Here is a 17,759-nt window from a genome sequence, read left to right as displayed (position 1 = left end):
GTTTCCGTGACCGCGGGAGACGACAATGATGCCTACGCTGCGGGAAAGGTTCATGATTTTGCCGTGATCGCGGACGACGACGATAACGTTTCCGTGACCGTGGGAGATGACGGTGATGTCTAAACAGCCGCGGGAAATGTTCATTATTTTGCCGAGATCGCGGATGACGACGATGGCGTTTTCGTGACTGCGGGAGACGACGATGACGTTTCCGTGACCGCGGGAAACGACGATGATATCTGCTCGGCCGCGGGAAATGTTCATGATTTCGTCACGATCGCGAACGACGACGATGACGTTTCCGTGACCGCGGGAGATGACGATGACGTTTCTGTGACCGCGGGAGACGACGATGATGTCTACACGGCCGCGGGAAATGTCCATGATTTTGCCGTGATCACGGACGATGACGATAACGTTTGCGTGCCCGCTGGAGATGACGGTGATGTCTAAACAGCCGCGGGAAATGTCCATGATTTTGCCGCGATCGCGGACGACGACGATGACGTTTCCGTGACCGTGGGAGATGACGTTTCCGTGACCGCGGGAGACGACGATGATATCTGCTCGGTCGTGGGAAATGTTCATGATTTTGTCGCGATCGCGGACGACGACGATGACGTTTCCGTGACCGCGGGAGACGACGATGATATCTGCTCGGCCGTGGGAAATGTTCATGATTTTGTCGCAATCGCGGACGACGACGATTACGTTTCCGTGACCGCGGGAGATGACAATGACGTTTCCGTGACCGCAGGAGATGACGATGACGTTTCCGTGACCGCGGGAGACGACGATGACGTTTCCGTGACCGCAAGAGACAACGATGACGTTTCCGTGACCGCGGGTGACGACGATGATGTCTACACGGCCGCGGGAAATGTTCATGATTTTGCCGTGATTGCGGACGATGACGATGACGTTTCTGAGACCTCGGGAGACGACGATGATGTCATTGATGTCTACAAGGCCGTGGGAAATGTTCATGATTTTTCTGTGATCGCGGACGACGACGATCACGTTTCTGTAACCGCTGCAGTCAATGATGATGTCTAAACGTACGGTACGTGGAAGATTTCATGATAAAAAAAAAACCAAATTTGCTAGTTAGAACTTTTTATTGCTGCATTATTTCTTTACTTGAAAAAACCACATTATCATAATACTACTTTGTGACAAAGAAAGGGGTTGGTGTAGTTTTATTCAGAAAATTTGGTTAAGCTATAAAAATTGGTATCGGTATCAAGAATCGAGAATCGATAAATTTTGGTATCAACACCCACTAATTGTTGAAAAAACTAGTCTTGAAAAATCTGGAATTAGTCTTGAAAAGTCTGGAATTAGTCTTGAATTTTATAATGGAAATAAACTAGACACCCTGTAACTACTTAAACAGCGATACCAAGATGACACACTGATCCCCTTATAATACTACACATATAGCTATTTTTCACCCATGTCTACAGTTTACTCCTTTTATAGATTATTACTTTTATTGATGTGAAGTAATAGTATAGTCAGTATTTGTGTGCTTTGAAAGGTCCACAGCAGCTGTCTTGTTGCCCAATGCCAACTAAGCACCTGATTGCCCTCTTTTGTTTGATAAGAAAACGTGTTCTAGGTTAAATGCAGTGATTCCTGTCCAGGTCTCTATATCATATCTGAAATGAGATTCAAAAAGAGCGAATAGGACACCTTCGCTGCATCTGTTCCATTTATTAGTTTTATTCCTCGGATGACATAGGTGGCAGAAGAAAGTTGTTTTTATCGTGTCGTAGGTCTATGTGAGGTTTTCTCGTTATTTTGGAGTCAATGGTTATGCTATGCTTAAGTACTTTGTCTTTTTTTCCTTTCCAGGCCAGGTAGGGTGATGTAAGTGGTTGCTGAAAATAATTTGTACAGTTTTTTTTCTTTTTTTCATTAAGGACAAGTTTATTTTCAAGCTGGTCCAGTATATACACTCTGTGAACTGTACTAGGGCTGTGGTTATTGAGCGGCCTGCAAGGAAACCATGTTATTGGTTGGTGAAAAGATAGTTCAAGGTGGAACATTAGTCTTTCAAAACAATCTGCTCTATTATTTTTGTATAAGTTGTTATTAATGAGATTGGTGATGGAATCATGAGATTTCAGAGAATTTATTGCATTGGTTGTTTCGTCTTCTGTTGCAACTCAAAATTTAAAATTGTGGTTATTGTTGGTTGTTAATGGTGCTTTGTGTTTGATGATTTGTTTACAATCACAAAACTTATAAACAAGGGTCCTTTTACAAATTTCTTTACTAAAATGTATACTTCTCCATATGCAATTTTCTTTGTAAGACAAAATTCTCGGTATAATATATAAGATTGACCAAAGTTACAAGTTTTCTAACACAGGTTTACAATTTATTCCCATCTGTTCTAGGTTTTCCGACACTATGCGAATGGTACTGTGAGACATGGACCCTTACACCAGATTAGTCTTGTGGGAACCGTGCATGAGGAAGTTGGAGGATTTTTCCCAGATCTTTTGGCTCGACTTGAAGCAAATCCTTTCCTCAAAGAGGTAACATATTTTTCGAGCTTATGTGTATTTTCCACAAAAATGTTGGCTTAACATAAGATGTTTGTATGGTACTATACAGTAGAATCTCGATTAACCGGGGGCGGATCAACCGTGGTCAATAGATGCCTCTAAAAGTATGTTACATAGCCTCATTATCCAAGAAAATTTTATAAATTGATTCTTAGTCTAATTTGTTGAAATGCATTGTATAGTCTTTTTCTGTAACTTTTTCTGTCCATTATTTATATGCAGTAGGCTCCCACATTATTTTTGAAACCTCTCAGTTCATTCGACAAAAATAAAATGGAAGCATAACAAAAAATATCACCGATAACTTCAAGATCAAGCTATACCTTGCACTTAGAGTTTTTCTGCCCATTATTTATATGCAGTAGACTCCCACATTTATTTTTCAAACCTCTTAGTTCATTCGACAAAAATAAAATGGAAGCATAAAAAAAAAATATCACCGATAACTTCAAGATCAAGCTATACCTTGCACATAGAGTTTTTCTGCCCATTATTTATAAGAATAAGAATAAGAATAAGAAATTTATTGATCATTAAGTAAATACATTGTTTACAATAGATCTCGTCAAATTAGTCTAAAGAAGTGTCAGGCTTTAAAGCTAAATACTATTTTCTATTTAAAGCTATGTAGGATGACAGCATATTCAAATAACTATTTCAGAATTTAAAAACTCATCAATCTGGTACATTGGGTTTTCTAGGAGCCATTTATACAGAATTTCAAAGAATACCTTATCACTAGTAATATCTACAACATAGTTTGGCAGTTTATTGTAAAGCTTTAAACCCAGAGTGTGATGATACTTTTGTGTTCTTGTCAATCTACATCTAGATATGTCAATTTTATTCCTAAACCTAGTAAAGTGATCATGAACATCAGTCCTAGACATATATTTATCAATATCTTTTCTCACTAGCCTTATAACTTCATAAATGTAAAGATTGATCACAGTCAAAATCCCTGTTTGCACAAACAAAGGCCTACAATGTGCCGGGAAAGATGAACCAGTTATGAGTCTAACTGCTTTTTTCTGTAATATCAAGACATCATCGATACCAATGCCATTACCCCAGACAACCAAACCATACCTCAATATACTTTCAAAGAATGCATAATAAGCCATCTTTAAATAAACATCAGGTAACATTTTTCTTAACTTAAACAATAAACATATTACTCTTGATAATTTTTTACAAACTAATTCAATATGATTCTTCCATGACAATTTACTATCAATAGAAATTCCCAACAGTGTTACACTACTTTCCAGGTTTTGATTTGATCTGTTATTAGTCATAGACACAAGCATGTTTTTAGTTTTCTCTTCATTCATAAAAAGCCCATTGACAGTAAACCAATACACAGCTCTTTCAAAACTATCTTTGACCATATTACTTAGTACATCAAGGTTATTATGATAAGAGACCAATGATGTATCATCTGCATATACAGTAGAAAAACAGTCCAGATTAAAGCTAACATCATTAATCAATATCAAAAATAAAATGGGCCCCAATATTGACCCCTGCGGTACACCATGCTTGACCTCTGAAACTTTAGAGACATTTCCCCTAATATCTACCAACTGAGATCTGCCTGTTAAATATGACTTGAAAAAATTTAGTTCACAATCTCTAACACCATAGAATTCAAGTTTCTTAAAAAGAACATCATGTGAGACACAGTCAAATGCCTTACTCAAATCACATAATGTGATTTGAGCAAGGCACCTACTTTCCAAAGCTAAATGCAATTCAGCGACAAGCCTGTCAACCGCCATCACTGTGGATCTACCATGTCTGTAACCATATTGGTTGTCATTGAATAGGCTGTACTCAGTAAAATAATCACATAACTGAAGTTTGACAATTTTTTTCAAAACTTTGGCAAAGACAGGAATGCATGAAATAGGACGGTAGCTAGCAGCATTTATATGCAGTAGACTCCCACATTATTTTTCAAACCTCTCAGTTCATTCGACAAAAATAAAATGGAAGCATAACAAAAAAATATCACCGATAACTTGAAGATCAAGCTATGCCTTGCACTTAGAGTTTTTCTGCCCATTATTTATATGCAGTAGGCTCCCACAATATTGTTTTTGAAACATCTCCGTTCAATCAACAAAAATAAAATGGAAGCTTAACAAAAAAATATCGTCGATAACATCAAGGTCAAGCTATGTCTTGCACTGACAGTCGTCTGCTCTTTACACATCTGTCTGCCGTGCGCTATGTCACAACAGTAGACATAATAATTGCGATTGGGTAATTAACCATGACAACTTTAATATCTTCTGGATGGGTGATTAGTTACCATATGGCAACTTGTTGAATGTGTGGATGAAGAGAAACCCAAGAAAGGATAGATGAACAAAGATAAATAAAAAGCTATGTTTTTGTCATTGTTATATTTTTATATTTTTTTTAAGAGTGTCATTATCTTTAATTACCGGTACTATGTTATCTAATGTTTTTAGCAATATTATTCTGTCCTGAAACAGCATGTAGCAGTAGCCAATGACTAGTGGTAGCTTACTAGACTTTCTATGGCTCTGTTTGTCTGGTTCTTTATTTGATTTATATTCATTTACAGTGTTGGGCATTTTTTATTTATTTAAATTTTTATAGTAAACTGTGATTTTACACGTTACAGTATTTTTAACAGAACCAAGGTTAATGACTTAACATATTATGATTGAGCCATACTAGTTGTATTTTGGTGATGTAAAATGTAGCCTATATTCTCACATTAATTAAGTATTTGGCAGTTTGTATGGGTTTATGTTTATATGCTTAGAAATAATACAATGCAATAATAATAGTTCATTTTTATTTGTTGTATTAATATATTTTGGTATAAAATATTTTGATGGAAATTCAAACTAAATCTAATACTGTACTTTATAACATCTCCAATCTACTAACCCAAACAATTCAATTGTCCGAACTACCCCTGGTCCCAGTTAGTTCGGATTAAAGAGGTTCTCCTGTATTTACCTGGCCCACATTACTAGTAATCTCCTATCTAAATCCGCTAGTTGGAGAAAATTGTGTAGACTTAATAATTTGATTGTAATTGATCAATTACTAACAATATTGCATTTGCAGACAATGCCTTGGGGTCCTCTCTCAGTTGTTCAGATGGAAACTCCACAAGAATCTAACGATGGACCAATTTTGTGGATAAGACCTGGTGAACAGCTTGTCCCCACTGCTGAAATCGGAAAGTCGCCGATGAAACGGAAAAGGTAAAGAAGATATCTTTTACTATTCCATTATGCCTCTGTTATTCCGGAGTACTGGTACAGAAAAAATGTGGATTGTGTAAAATTACTGTTCACGGTGCAAAAATAGTGTTTGCAATAGTGATGCTTTGAAGTTAAAGTGCATTTTAGGTCTACAGTTTAGTATGCTGTATCATATGCCTTATCAAATTTTTCTCAAATTGGTCTAGCCAAAACTATTGGCTTCTTGTTTCAAATTAATTATCTCATCACCACTCATAAACTAATTATTTTATTCAGAATGCCTACATACATATCTTTAGAGCTTAGGGTGGGTACAGATATATCTACTACAGAGCTGGCAGGGGGTGTACTAGAGGACTTTTGTAGGCCTACCCATTATAATAGGATTATAGTCAATGTAAAATTGAAATGTTTATTGTTTTCTAGTTGGTTTTTGTATTTAGGCCTACCTGGACCATCAATTCCAAATTTGGAACCGATGACAGGTAATATAAAACCGATTGGTCATTATTGCAGTACCGAGGCTACCTACTATAATGAATTTGATTGTTGATTTGTCTTGTGTTATAAATCTGCTATTTCAATTACAGGACGGGTATAAATGAGTTGAGGAATCTGCAGTATCTACCCAGGTTGTCTGAGGCCAGAGAATACATGTTTGAAGATCGAACTAAAGCTCACGCGGATCATGTTGGTCACGGACTCGACCGAATGACTACAGCTGCTGTTGGTACGTTGATATAGTGTCAAAACATTTCACAAAACTTTCCATAACATTGAGTAAACACCTGGTAATTATGGCATAGCTTAGGACTACCCTGCATTTGTATAAAATAACAAAACATAGTACCTATTTGATAATCACTTTTAGTGGTGAGTTGAGGGGTTCAGTTGTTATCACGCGACTCACAAATTCAAGTAATGCATGTTGTGGGATCACATTCTAGAGCCTTACTGCTTATTATTACCATGGTTGATTCTTGTACTGTACTGACTCAATCCTTGCCTTGCTCGATACGTTCCATGCTAGCCAGACACCTATGTGGACAGGCAAATGCAAGGTTAACACCTTGAGTGCGGTAAAAATATCAGTGGGTCCCCAGGGCTTGACATTTTTTTTACATAAAATCTTACCTTTTGTTCCCAGAAGTGAGAATCCAGGTCGGAAATAGTGTTTCAAGCCGTTTTTTTTTTTCAATGAAATGGCGTCCACAATCGCCGGTCACTGTTGACCGGCCCGGGCCGTGCAATGACGTTTGTGGGCTCTGTGACAAAAATACCATATTTTTATCCTCACAACACTGTTTGTTTTTGACACTAACAATGTTAAATAGCACTATAACTAATATTTACTAATATTATAGGTTATAGGTATACAGCCTCTTTCTCCCTCCCAACCATTGTTTTTTTCAATCACTGTGAATCATGGAACTGCTGATAGCGATTTGGTATTTGTTAGTCCATCTATATTAAAAGGCACACACTTTTAAATAATAAACAATAAAATATATTGCTGTTTCGTTTCCTATAAAAAAGCAAAACACAAAATTAATATGTCAATAAATGTCCAGAGTCAGTAAATTGTGCAAGTCGGGATGTACCAGTCTCGGGGGACCGGTACCGGTCTGCGGGAACGGCAGGCGAAACACACACAGTATAGGTTATGTAACATTAGCAAAGCACACACAGGTGACCAGGCAGGCCTAAGCGCTAAAAGAAGTTTGCCAACCTCCTAAATAAAATAAAACCTAACATTAAAATTTTTGATCAAGTTGAAGTTACTCAAATTTCCATTTTTTAGTTAATTAAAAAAAATGAAACAATGACCAATACAGTAGAGGAGAGTTTTTTTCCATTTAACTTATACCCAAACCGTCGAATGTTCTGTGGTTCATGCCACCTCAGTTGCCATGTTACAGCTCATTTAGCCCAGTTCAGAGTAAAAGAATTTAGTGTGAGTTTAAGTTGGGTGTATTTTTGTTGCGATAGCATAAAATATGATCCTCAATGTGTTGTTAACTCAAGTAATTATTTGGTAATAGTCATTTTGAAAGATGTCACACCAGTTACCAGGTAACAAAACAGGAAATTGTTTATGCTGAGCCGTACAAATCTTGTGTATCATTTTGCATTTCACATCAGAGAGTGCTACTATTACTGTAAGAATAGATTACTTATGTCAATAGCTCATTGAATCGTGAGTTTCACTTCAGTACATATTTCGTCATATCGTCATCATCAGCTGAGTACTTGTGAAGTTTTTATTCACCAGATGGCTTCGTCATTCTTCAATTAAATTAACGCGTAACACGAATATGACACGATACGGACACATATACATTTACAACACGTAAAGCTTAAAGACATGCAGGCCTGCTTGAACAAAACACACGGTCACGCCGCGGGTCGGGGACAGACTCAATGAATGACAATGAATTTAATGAGTTTAATGAATTTAAACTACTATTACTGTCCTAAGACAATTCCATGCAAACCTTAGGAATATACCATTGTCAGTTAAAGACATCCACGCAAGGAAATGATTATACATTTAGTGCAAACACCGCTTGCTACAAAGGAAGCAATGTAATGAAAATAAAAAATAATTTATATTTATGTTTTTAGGTGTGCTGAAAGCAGTCAATGGTGGAGAGGAATATGACTACAATAGAATAACTAAGGATGTAGTCGCCTTTCATGCTGCAGACTTCCATGAACTTGTGGAAAAACTCCAGTTGGACCTGCATGAACCTCCTATTTCACAGGTAGGCTAATTTAGATAAGAGAAATTCTTAAACCCTTTAACTCCATGAATTTTTTATTGATTCAACTTTGCTTATATTTATCATGCGTTTCCCTCATCTTAGTTGTAGAAAAATGTAATCAAAATATTTTTTCTGTGAACATACACTTAAGGATTTGAGCACAAGGTAGCAAAATCCTGTGATTCAATGGGTTCAACTCAAAACAATACATCCGTCCTATCAACTTCAACCCACCAGCCCACAGTACCCACTGTGTTCAGTGTTCAGTGTGTTCAGTACCCACGTGTTGTCACAGACTGCAGGTAAACTCTAGAGTTGTACGTCAGACTTGACCAAGCCAAGATTCAAACCCTTAATCTGTTTAATGGCTGGACAGACAACTCGGCCAATACACTAACAACACTGGTCAACCAAAAACATAGTTGTTCCAAACTTGGCTCAAGGCTGTAGCACGTATCAAGTGTAGATTACAGTTGTTAATCTTGTGTCCGATAAATCTGCCACTGGAGTTAAAGGGTTAATGTATAAGTAAAGAAATTATGTGAATGTTTTATTTCAGTTATATGATCTTAGATCAGGGTAACTACTGAGTAAATAGGTTAAGAGTAGAAGTGTTTTTGACTAAATTAACCTTATACAATTTTTTGTAAAGATCACTTTAGGCCAGGATTTTAAAGGATTTTGTGGTGGGTAGCTTTGCATTTTCTTCTACTTTCATTAGTAAGGTAAGTCTGGTGTTAAAGCCCACCCACCACAAAATATTTAAAAATCAATCTTATAAAAACATTGCTAAAGCTCGCCAAATCAAATCTCTGACAAATGACAAAACATCAATCAAAAGTGCTTGATTGAACATACATAATTACATTTAATTGGCATTGACATATACATGTTTGATGCAGTGTGTGCAATGGATCGAAGATGCCAAATTGAATCAACTCCGCAGAGAAGGTATCAGATACGCACGCATACAGCTCTGCGACAATGATATTTACTTTTTGCCACGCAACATTATTCACCAGTTTCGCACTGTTTCTGCGGTAACTAGTATTGGTGAGTATAGGGAGATATTTTATACATTGTGCATGTGACTAATTACTTATATGTTATGATAAATTGTATGTATTTGCCTTAAGACCATTAAATATATTAATTCTTGGATAAGTCTATCATTTATCGTGAATAAATATTTTTATGTTTAGGCAAAATGTATTTTTTTTAAATTAAAACATTTTTTCCAAAGTGGTTCAAAAGACAATCCTACCTCCAAACATATTTTTGCGTGCAGCTATACAATCCTTGCCTGGAGGTCCAATGATGAGAGGAACACATCAACATTGTAACTGTTTATAATAGGAAGAATCCTTTTATTTTGCCATTACCATAGATGATTGATGAATTATTTCTACTAGTCACTGTGTTACATTATAGCCTTATGGTCAGAGAAAACAAATCATGGTATTAATTTGTTGAAGATGAGAATCTGCTGTTAGTTATATTTGTGAAGTTTTTGTAACATAAAAAACTGTTAAAATAATGAATTGGTGTGATATATCTGAAGTCATGAAAAACTGAAAAATCATTGGTATTCTTCATACTGGTAATAATTTATCTGAGAAAAGGATTGTTAAGTTTTTACAAGTCAGAGTTGAGTATTTCTTATGGCGTATTGCAATGGAACATACACATCGATGGAAATTATTTATTAAAAGAGCCAAGCTGTCCACATTGTGAAACATATTCAAGTCATCATTTCAATACATGGTATTGACCACTCACTTCTTTACTCCTGTTGCCAAGTTGGTTTTGCCCTGACCAATAAGTTGTCTCAAGACTATGTCCTCCACTATGTCTACTTCTCCCCATTTTGTCTTGTATCTCTCCATTTTAATCTTGGTCATCCTTCTGATCAACCTCTCCACACTTTTCTGATTGTTGCATCCTCCTCTCTTCTTCTCGCATGACCTATCCATCTAATTCTTCATATCATCACCTCAATAGATGGTCTTCTGTACTTGATTCTTAGATTTCTATTTTTCATTATTCTCCAAAGTTTGTCTTCAAATGTTGGTGCAAATATCCTTCTCAATATTTTATTTTTATCTTATTTTTGATCTGTTTTGTTATTGTTAGTGTCCATATCTCTGAACTGTACAAGAGAACTGACTGTATACTATATTGAATATACTCTTGTTTTTATTTCTTGACAAGAGCTTACTCTTCAATATTTTTGGTAGACTCCATAACATCTATTATCAGCACTCAACCTCGTTTGTATCTCTTCTATTTTATTTTGTCTCCCTATGGTAATTCCCAAACATGTTAAATGTTTTAATAATTTTTTATATCTATATCACAACGTTCGGCATTGAGTTGTTGGGCTCTGCCACTCATCCAATTTTCATAGGTTAGTTATTTACTTAGTTATTAGCTATTAGTTATTAGTTATTAGATATTTTAGTTATTAGCTTCATTTACCTGTAATCCTACTTTAATTGCTTCATCTAAATCCTACCGTTTTGAACAAGTTTGATAAAATTTTGAAGGTATTAAATCAGAGTACGTCATTTATTTAATTACAAAACTGTTCGCAAATGAGTACACAGTTTAATATAGTTAGATTGAACTAATTTGTAACAATTATTAAAGTTTTGATAGGCTAATGTAAATAACACAGGAAAATCGTCATTGCATGAAGAAATCAAGATATTTAAAACTATCTAACTGTTCTCATTTCCATCCCACAGAAATAATTAACTTGGACTGTGGGTATGAATGGAATTCGTTAATCTGTCTCCAAACGTATTTACTTCTCTCCAAGTTTCTGAAATTCTGTTTCAAGCTTGGCATGTTCGTCTTAATCAGTACTACCCGTCAGGCACAGAGGGAATCAAACATTCAAGAATTGTCTCGGGCCTAACTACTCAGCAACTGTATAAGGAGAAAAAGCCAGTGACACACAGCGGGCTACCAGGTGTTGTGGTGACACAACCACAGCCGCACACACCACGCAAACACGACCACAAACGCAAGAACAGCAGAAGTGAGAAGGACAGAGACAGGAAGAGGATAAAGGTGGAGTCTGACCGTGAGGAGACAGTGATAAAAGAAGAGATCAAACCTGACGAGAAAGAAAATTCTCCAAGAGATGCGGAACCTCAACCGATGAAGGCTGTTGTCAACCTAAACAAGCAGTTTTCTGAGGTAGAGCCTTCAACGGATCAATTCAACAAGGATGAAGAAGCTGTGAATATTGATGTTAACGAAACTGTAAATGATCTTCCTACAGTTACACATCATCCCACAGAAAATGCAGAAATCAAAGAGGAGTCTCCCTAAGCCAATGTTATTATTATGATCGTAGCTCTCTGTCTTTTGACATTTAGGTAGAGAATTCCGAGAATCTAAAAATAAATATTTTGTGTTATGTTTTAGTATTGATGTTTTGTATACGCTGTTAAGGATATATTTTATATATTTTTAATTGTCTATTGTTTATCCATGTTGTTACAACATTATTTGTTTGTGTGTTAAATTATAATTGTTTTAAATCGATGTAAATATTTATTAAGTGAAAATCAGCTTAATGATTTAACCCGTAGATATTATTTAAATACAAGTTTATTTTAAATATTATTTTTTTGCATGAAGTGCATGTAGAAATCTTTATATTTACAATCATTTTAAATAAGGCTTTATAATTATTTGTTCCTTATTTTGTGTAGATTTTTACACAGGATAATTTATTTAAATAAAACCTTTTAACTTGTATATACATTCATTTTAAACATGTTATTGGTGGTATTGGATTATTATATGTTCTTAGTCAATAATTTATTTAAGACAATCTGTATTTTCTTGTCGCTCGGAATGACTTGTTCTTCTATATGGTGATTATTATGTGATAGCTGGTAGTTTAGTAAGCAAGTAGATTATTAATACACTGAAGTGAATTGAATCATTTCACTCTAGTTTGTATCTTCCTCATTACACTCCTAGGAAATCTTGAGTGAATTGTGTTCTTAAAATCAAGACTCTTTATAACAGTTGTACACACAGAACAACGAACCAGTATTGATAGGTTATAATGTCAATGCCCACGCATGTAAAAAAATAATAAACCCATTGTTGCATTCACAGTACTTTCAGAGGTCACTTTATCATATGATTATATTTCACTATTGACTTTTGGACACTAATGTAGAAATCCCTACTACGTGGACCTGCTGTAGTCTATTTTTTTATTCAAAAAGAACATGGTTGAATGACCCATTCACACACTACAGTCTAAAACTACCCTTTCCTTAGTTTATTGGAGAAAACCGGCCGGAATGCTTTAGAGATGATTTAATGTAGAAAATGGTATAGCTTAAATAAGTGGTCTTGTCAGTTTGAATTGGTTAAACAGTGGCTCAATTAAACTTGTTGACATTTTTTATCTTAAACTGGCAATAACTTTGATAGGATTTCCCACGCAGCAGCATATAAATTATATGTGTGTGTAAACAGACTGTACTACTCGGAAAAATTAATGTAGTTAGCACTCGTTTTTGATGTTACAGGGAACTATTAGTACTCAGAATCAATTTGTAACTGAATTATTTGTTCACTAGGAAATCTTTACGCTTTGAGTTGTGAATTTTCATGTTTAAATTTAATGTACTCTGAATTACCTAAATTCAGAATAACAAACCTTATCCGTCAGCATTCGGTTTCTTGACTGCTTGGTTTCAATGTTTCTCGGAAATACAGAGCACTAATTTGCAACTGTATAAATACTGTAGTTAACTAGGAAATCTCCATTCTTGGAGTAATAAACTTTTAATGTACTCGGTGTTATTTTTAAACTTGAAATTATGAACCCAACCCTCGTGTTTGGGAAAACAGTGTACTTTTACTGGATTCTGTGGTAAACCCTCCATTAGGCACTTAAATATGATTTGGCACATGTGTGTGTGTGTTTTTTTTTCTCCTCCCATACAAAATAAAACTGTGGATTTGTCCTGGTACCTATCCCACAACAAATGCTGTTTGTTTAAATGAACACAGCATTACTTCCAAAAAAGTAACTAAAGAAATAAGTGGTCTCAGTCGGTAACAAAGCTAGACATGACATCTTACTCCTTTCTAAACTCATCGCTTAGTCTCGGTTAAAACTACGTCCAGCAGTTGTGTCGCCATCTGAATTGGTAAATAATAATAATTACATATTAATTGAAGGTCCACTTTACTCAATTTTTTGAATAAATTAAAAACAATAAAATATTAGCTATGTTTATGATGTGTGTTTTCACAGATAGGTGTAATCCCAAAGAGCACCTCATTTAAAGTTAAAGTGCCTGATGAAGGGTTGTTGTTGTGTAACAGTGTATTACAGTTTACCCTAGAATTCAATGTGCTAGCTATAATTTTTTATTGCAGACAAACTTTTTATTTTTTTTATTTTTTCATTGTGATGTTAAACTTTTTATTACAAAATAAAACACCTAGAATAACATTGATGCTATAAAGCAACATATAAACAAGATAATAATGTGGAATAAATCTCTAGTAGTGTGAAGGAAAACAAAACCAATCAAAATGTTTAATTTTACTTCCATGTTCCTGTGATAATCAAAACATGTGCATGACACTAAGGAAGTTATTCTAGGTATTGACATTTACTTTTGGTCATCGTAGTAGACATCCCATCAATATGGATCAGCAGTAGCTAATATTTAATTCATATTAGAACACAGTTAAATAAAGCATTCACATTGTTTGCTTCTGTCAAAATTATATCTCTCTTATTTTTTTATACTTTGACTATTTAAGTGCCATAAACGAATAAATAGTTTACTGAAAGAGTTTGGCTTGCTGACAAAGTTTGCAGATTCAACATAAATCAGTAATTGCCATTGTCTGTTGGTGGCTCAACCCAATTCTAGAACTGGCTACTACTTTATCATGGGAATGTAATGTCCAGTTGTTTCAATTGTCAAAATGTAACATACAAGAAACTAAGAAAACGATCAATGTGAAATTTTGGCTTAAGGAAGTTTGTATCATAGTGTAAATACATGTAAAATAAATATTTAATAAATGTACCTTACTATGTTCTTTTATTTAAATGTAAAGAGTGACTGAAAATAACCGGACCTTTTTAAAATAATCTTTACTCATTTGTTTTTCTGTCAATTATCCTATATATTAATAGGCAAGCATGCCCCTTGAAAACCTTTTTTCTCAGCTCGTGTGCATCACAGGGAAAATCTACGCATACTGTTAAAAACATATTTGATATACAGATGTACAGAATCCCTTTATAAATTGACATGTCCCTTATGGGTTGCCATGCTTGTGACGAAATATAAACAGAAAATTCAAACAAATGGAAGAAATACCAATCACATGTTTTATTTGCAGCGTAGGTTGAAAATAGTTTGCACAATACTAGGGATGGACGGGATTGAATTTTTAGTTCGGGACGGGACGGGACGGGATTTTTATTTCCTTCCCAATTTTCGGGACGGGACGAGACGGGATTTTTTTCTGTGCATGAAAAGAAAGTACTGTATTGCAGTTACCAAAAAGACATACGAAATCAATTTTTACCATTTGTGGCACTGATCTATAAAAACAAAAAAATGGGTAACAATTTACAGGTACCTATAGTAACTTGTGACTCGTGGATCACGGGGTGATCGTCTGTATGACTCACAGTCACGGCGCGATCGTCGTCATGACTCGCGATCACGGCGCGATCGTCGTCATGACTCGCGATCACGGCGCGATCGTCGTCATGACTCGCGATCACGGCGCGATCGTCGGTATGACTCCGCGGTCACTGGGTTATCGTCGGTATGACTCGCGGTCACGGGGTTATCGTCGGTATGACTCGCGGTCACGGGGTTATCGTCGGTATGACTCCGCGGTCACGGGGTTATCGTCGGTATGACTCGCGGTCACGGCATGATCGTTGGTATGACTCGCGATCACGGCTCGATCGTCAGCATGACTCCGCGGTCACGGCGCGATCGTCGTCATGACTCGCGGTCACGGCGCGATCGTCGTCATGACTCGCGGTCACGGCGCGATTGTCGTCATGACTCGCGGTCACGGCGCGATCGTCGTCATGACTCGCGGTCACGGCGCGATTGTCGTCATGACTCGCGGTCACGGCGCGATCGTCGGTAGGACTCCGCGGTCACGGCGCGATCGTCGATATGACTCCGTGGTCACGGCGCGATCGTCGGTATGACTCGCGGTCACGGCAAGATCGTCGGTATGACTCGCGATCACGGCTCGATCGTCAGCATGACTCCGCGGTCACGGCGCGATCGTCGTCATGACTCGCGGTCACGGCGCGATCGTCGTCATGACTCGCGGTCACGGCGCGATCGTCGGTATGACTCGCGGTCACGGCAAGATCGTCGGTATGACTCGCGATCACGGCTCGATCGTCGGTATGACTCGCGGTCACGGCAAGATCGTCGGTATGACTCGCGATCACGGCTCGATCGTCGGTATGACTCGCGGTCACGGCGCGATCGTCGGTATGACTCGCGGTCACGGCACGATCGTCGGTATGGCTCCGCGGTCACGGGGTTATCGTCGGTATGACTCGCGGTCACGGCGCGATCGTCGGTATGACTCGCGGTCACGGCGCGATCGTCGGTAGGACTCCGCGGTTACGGCGCGATCGTCGGTATGACTTCGTCTCCTGCGTTCGCGGACCTATCGCTCGCAATATCGGCGTTATTGGCACTCGCGAAGCGGAAAAATCGCCGACGATCGGACCAAATCCCGTCCCGAAAAATTCCCGAGTCAAATGTAATCCCGTCCCGATAATCGGGAATATTTTTTTCCCGAAAAATTCCCGAAATTTCGGGACCCGTCCATCCCTACACAATACATATTTTTCTATTGTAATTACAATTTTAAATTATATAATTTACAGCAATGAATGACAAGCCCTCCCAACGCTATGATAACTGTCGCACATATACTATTAGTTTGAAAAACATCCGGTTCCTTTCAGTCACCCTGTACAAAACTTCCACTTGGCAAATCGGATATTAAAAGAAATTATTTGTACCTATGAAAAAAAGGTTATTGTATGGGTTTTTAGTTGTATAATGTAGCTCCAAGGCCGCATTTGGGAAGGTTAGTTTTGGGGGAGCTTTGGATAATAACAATCAGTTTCTACCCATCAAATTGTCTCAAAAGACTAGCAATTTGCTACATATGTTTTTATTTTACACCACTTTTAGAAATGCCTAAGGGCTAAACATATTATGATGTTTCCCTTGTTTTCGTTATGGAAGGCAACATATTGATTGTCAAATAGTTTTTCCCAACAAAGAAACCATACAAACTAAAACTGTTAAAACAAATTTCAAAACCGGCTAATCACCCTGAAAGCCACCAAAAACCATACGATAACTTTTTTTAAATGTTCTATTTAACTGTCTTAGTAGTTTCACTTGTTGAAATGCTATCTTATATTAGATGTCCGAAATCTTATTTTATAAATCTCTTAAAATTTCATTTGATTTCCTCTATAAAATGCAATGATTTTCTTATGAAATTGGTAACAGTGTAACATTATTAAAATTGGTAACATATTTACCTACGACTATTTTTATAACTAGCTGTTTCATTTCAGTTCTTATGAATTGAAAAGTTTGACTTAACAACATTGTTTTACTTAACGACACAAGTAACGGACCAATGAGGGTCAAGGACTGAGTGAAAAGAAGTAAAAATGTACTGCTTTGAACTTTAACTAATTAGGTGTTAAGACCAATTTAATTGTTAATGAGTGGTGCAATTAGTGTTTGGTAATATGATTTGTTGCATCACTGTCAGTGGTAGTGAGAGGTTATGAACATAAACGGAAACATAACCTCTCTTTGAAGATATGAGTATTGATTGTTTGATAGTAATTAAAAAACTGTCGTAGGTAAAGTAGTGTACGCAACTCGCATAAATAGTCTTAACGACACTCGTAGATGTTCTAAAGAAAGGCAACCTATGATAGCACTAAACTCTTAAGGTTGCTTTTATTTAATATTGGTGCGTAATTGCATACTCGTGTCGTTAACACTATCTTTACGAGATTGTTACATAAACTACACGGTTGAGGAAGATTGACAGTTGCAAAGCAAGGATATTTCTTTATTTTA

The 17,759-nt window shown here is 36.7% G+C and overlaps 1 protein-coding gene across 1 annotated transcript in view; it reads left to right on the top strand.

Annotated features, from left to right (window-relative positions):
* The window catches only part of LOC128984675 (uncharacterized), a 29,360-nt gene extending 17,218 nt beyond the window's left edge, over window positions 1-12,142 (top strand). The window contains exons 5-10 of the mRNA XM_054404013.1: window positions 2,406-2,546; window positions 5,688-5,827; window positions 6,418-6,557; window positions 8,453-8,592; window positions 9,495-9,645; window positions 11,435-12,142. Of these exons, the coding sequence (XP_054259988.1) occupies window positions 2,406-2,546; window positions 5,688-5,827; window positions 6,418-6,557; window positions 8,453-8,592; window positions 9,495-9,645; window positions 11,435-11,931 (1,209 nt within the window). The 3' untranslated portion in view covers window positions 11,932-12,142. The remainder of the gene's footprint in view (window positions 1-2,405; window positions 2,547-5,687; window positions 5,828-6,417; window positions 6,558-8,452; window positions 8,593-9,494; window positions 9,646-11,434) is intronic.
* The last annotated feature ends 5,617 nt before the right edge of the window (window positions 12,143-17,759 follow it).

The sequence above is a fragment of the Macrosteles quadrilineatus genome, unplaced genomic scaffold (assembly GCF_028750875.1).
Source record: "Macrosteles quadrilineatus isolate MER2022 unplaced genomic scaffold, UCM_ALF_1.0 Scaffold_1__1_contigs__length_201487025, whole genome shotgun sequence".
NCBI lineage: Eukaryota > Metazoa > Arthropoda > Insecta > Hemiptera > Cicadellidae > Macrosteles > Macrosteles quadrilineatus.
The sequence above is the reverse complement of the archived record's forward strand: the minus strand, read 5'-3'. Positions and strand labels throughout refer to the sequence as shown.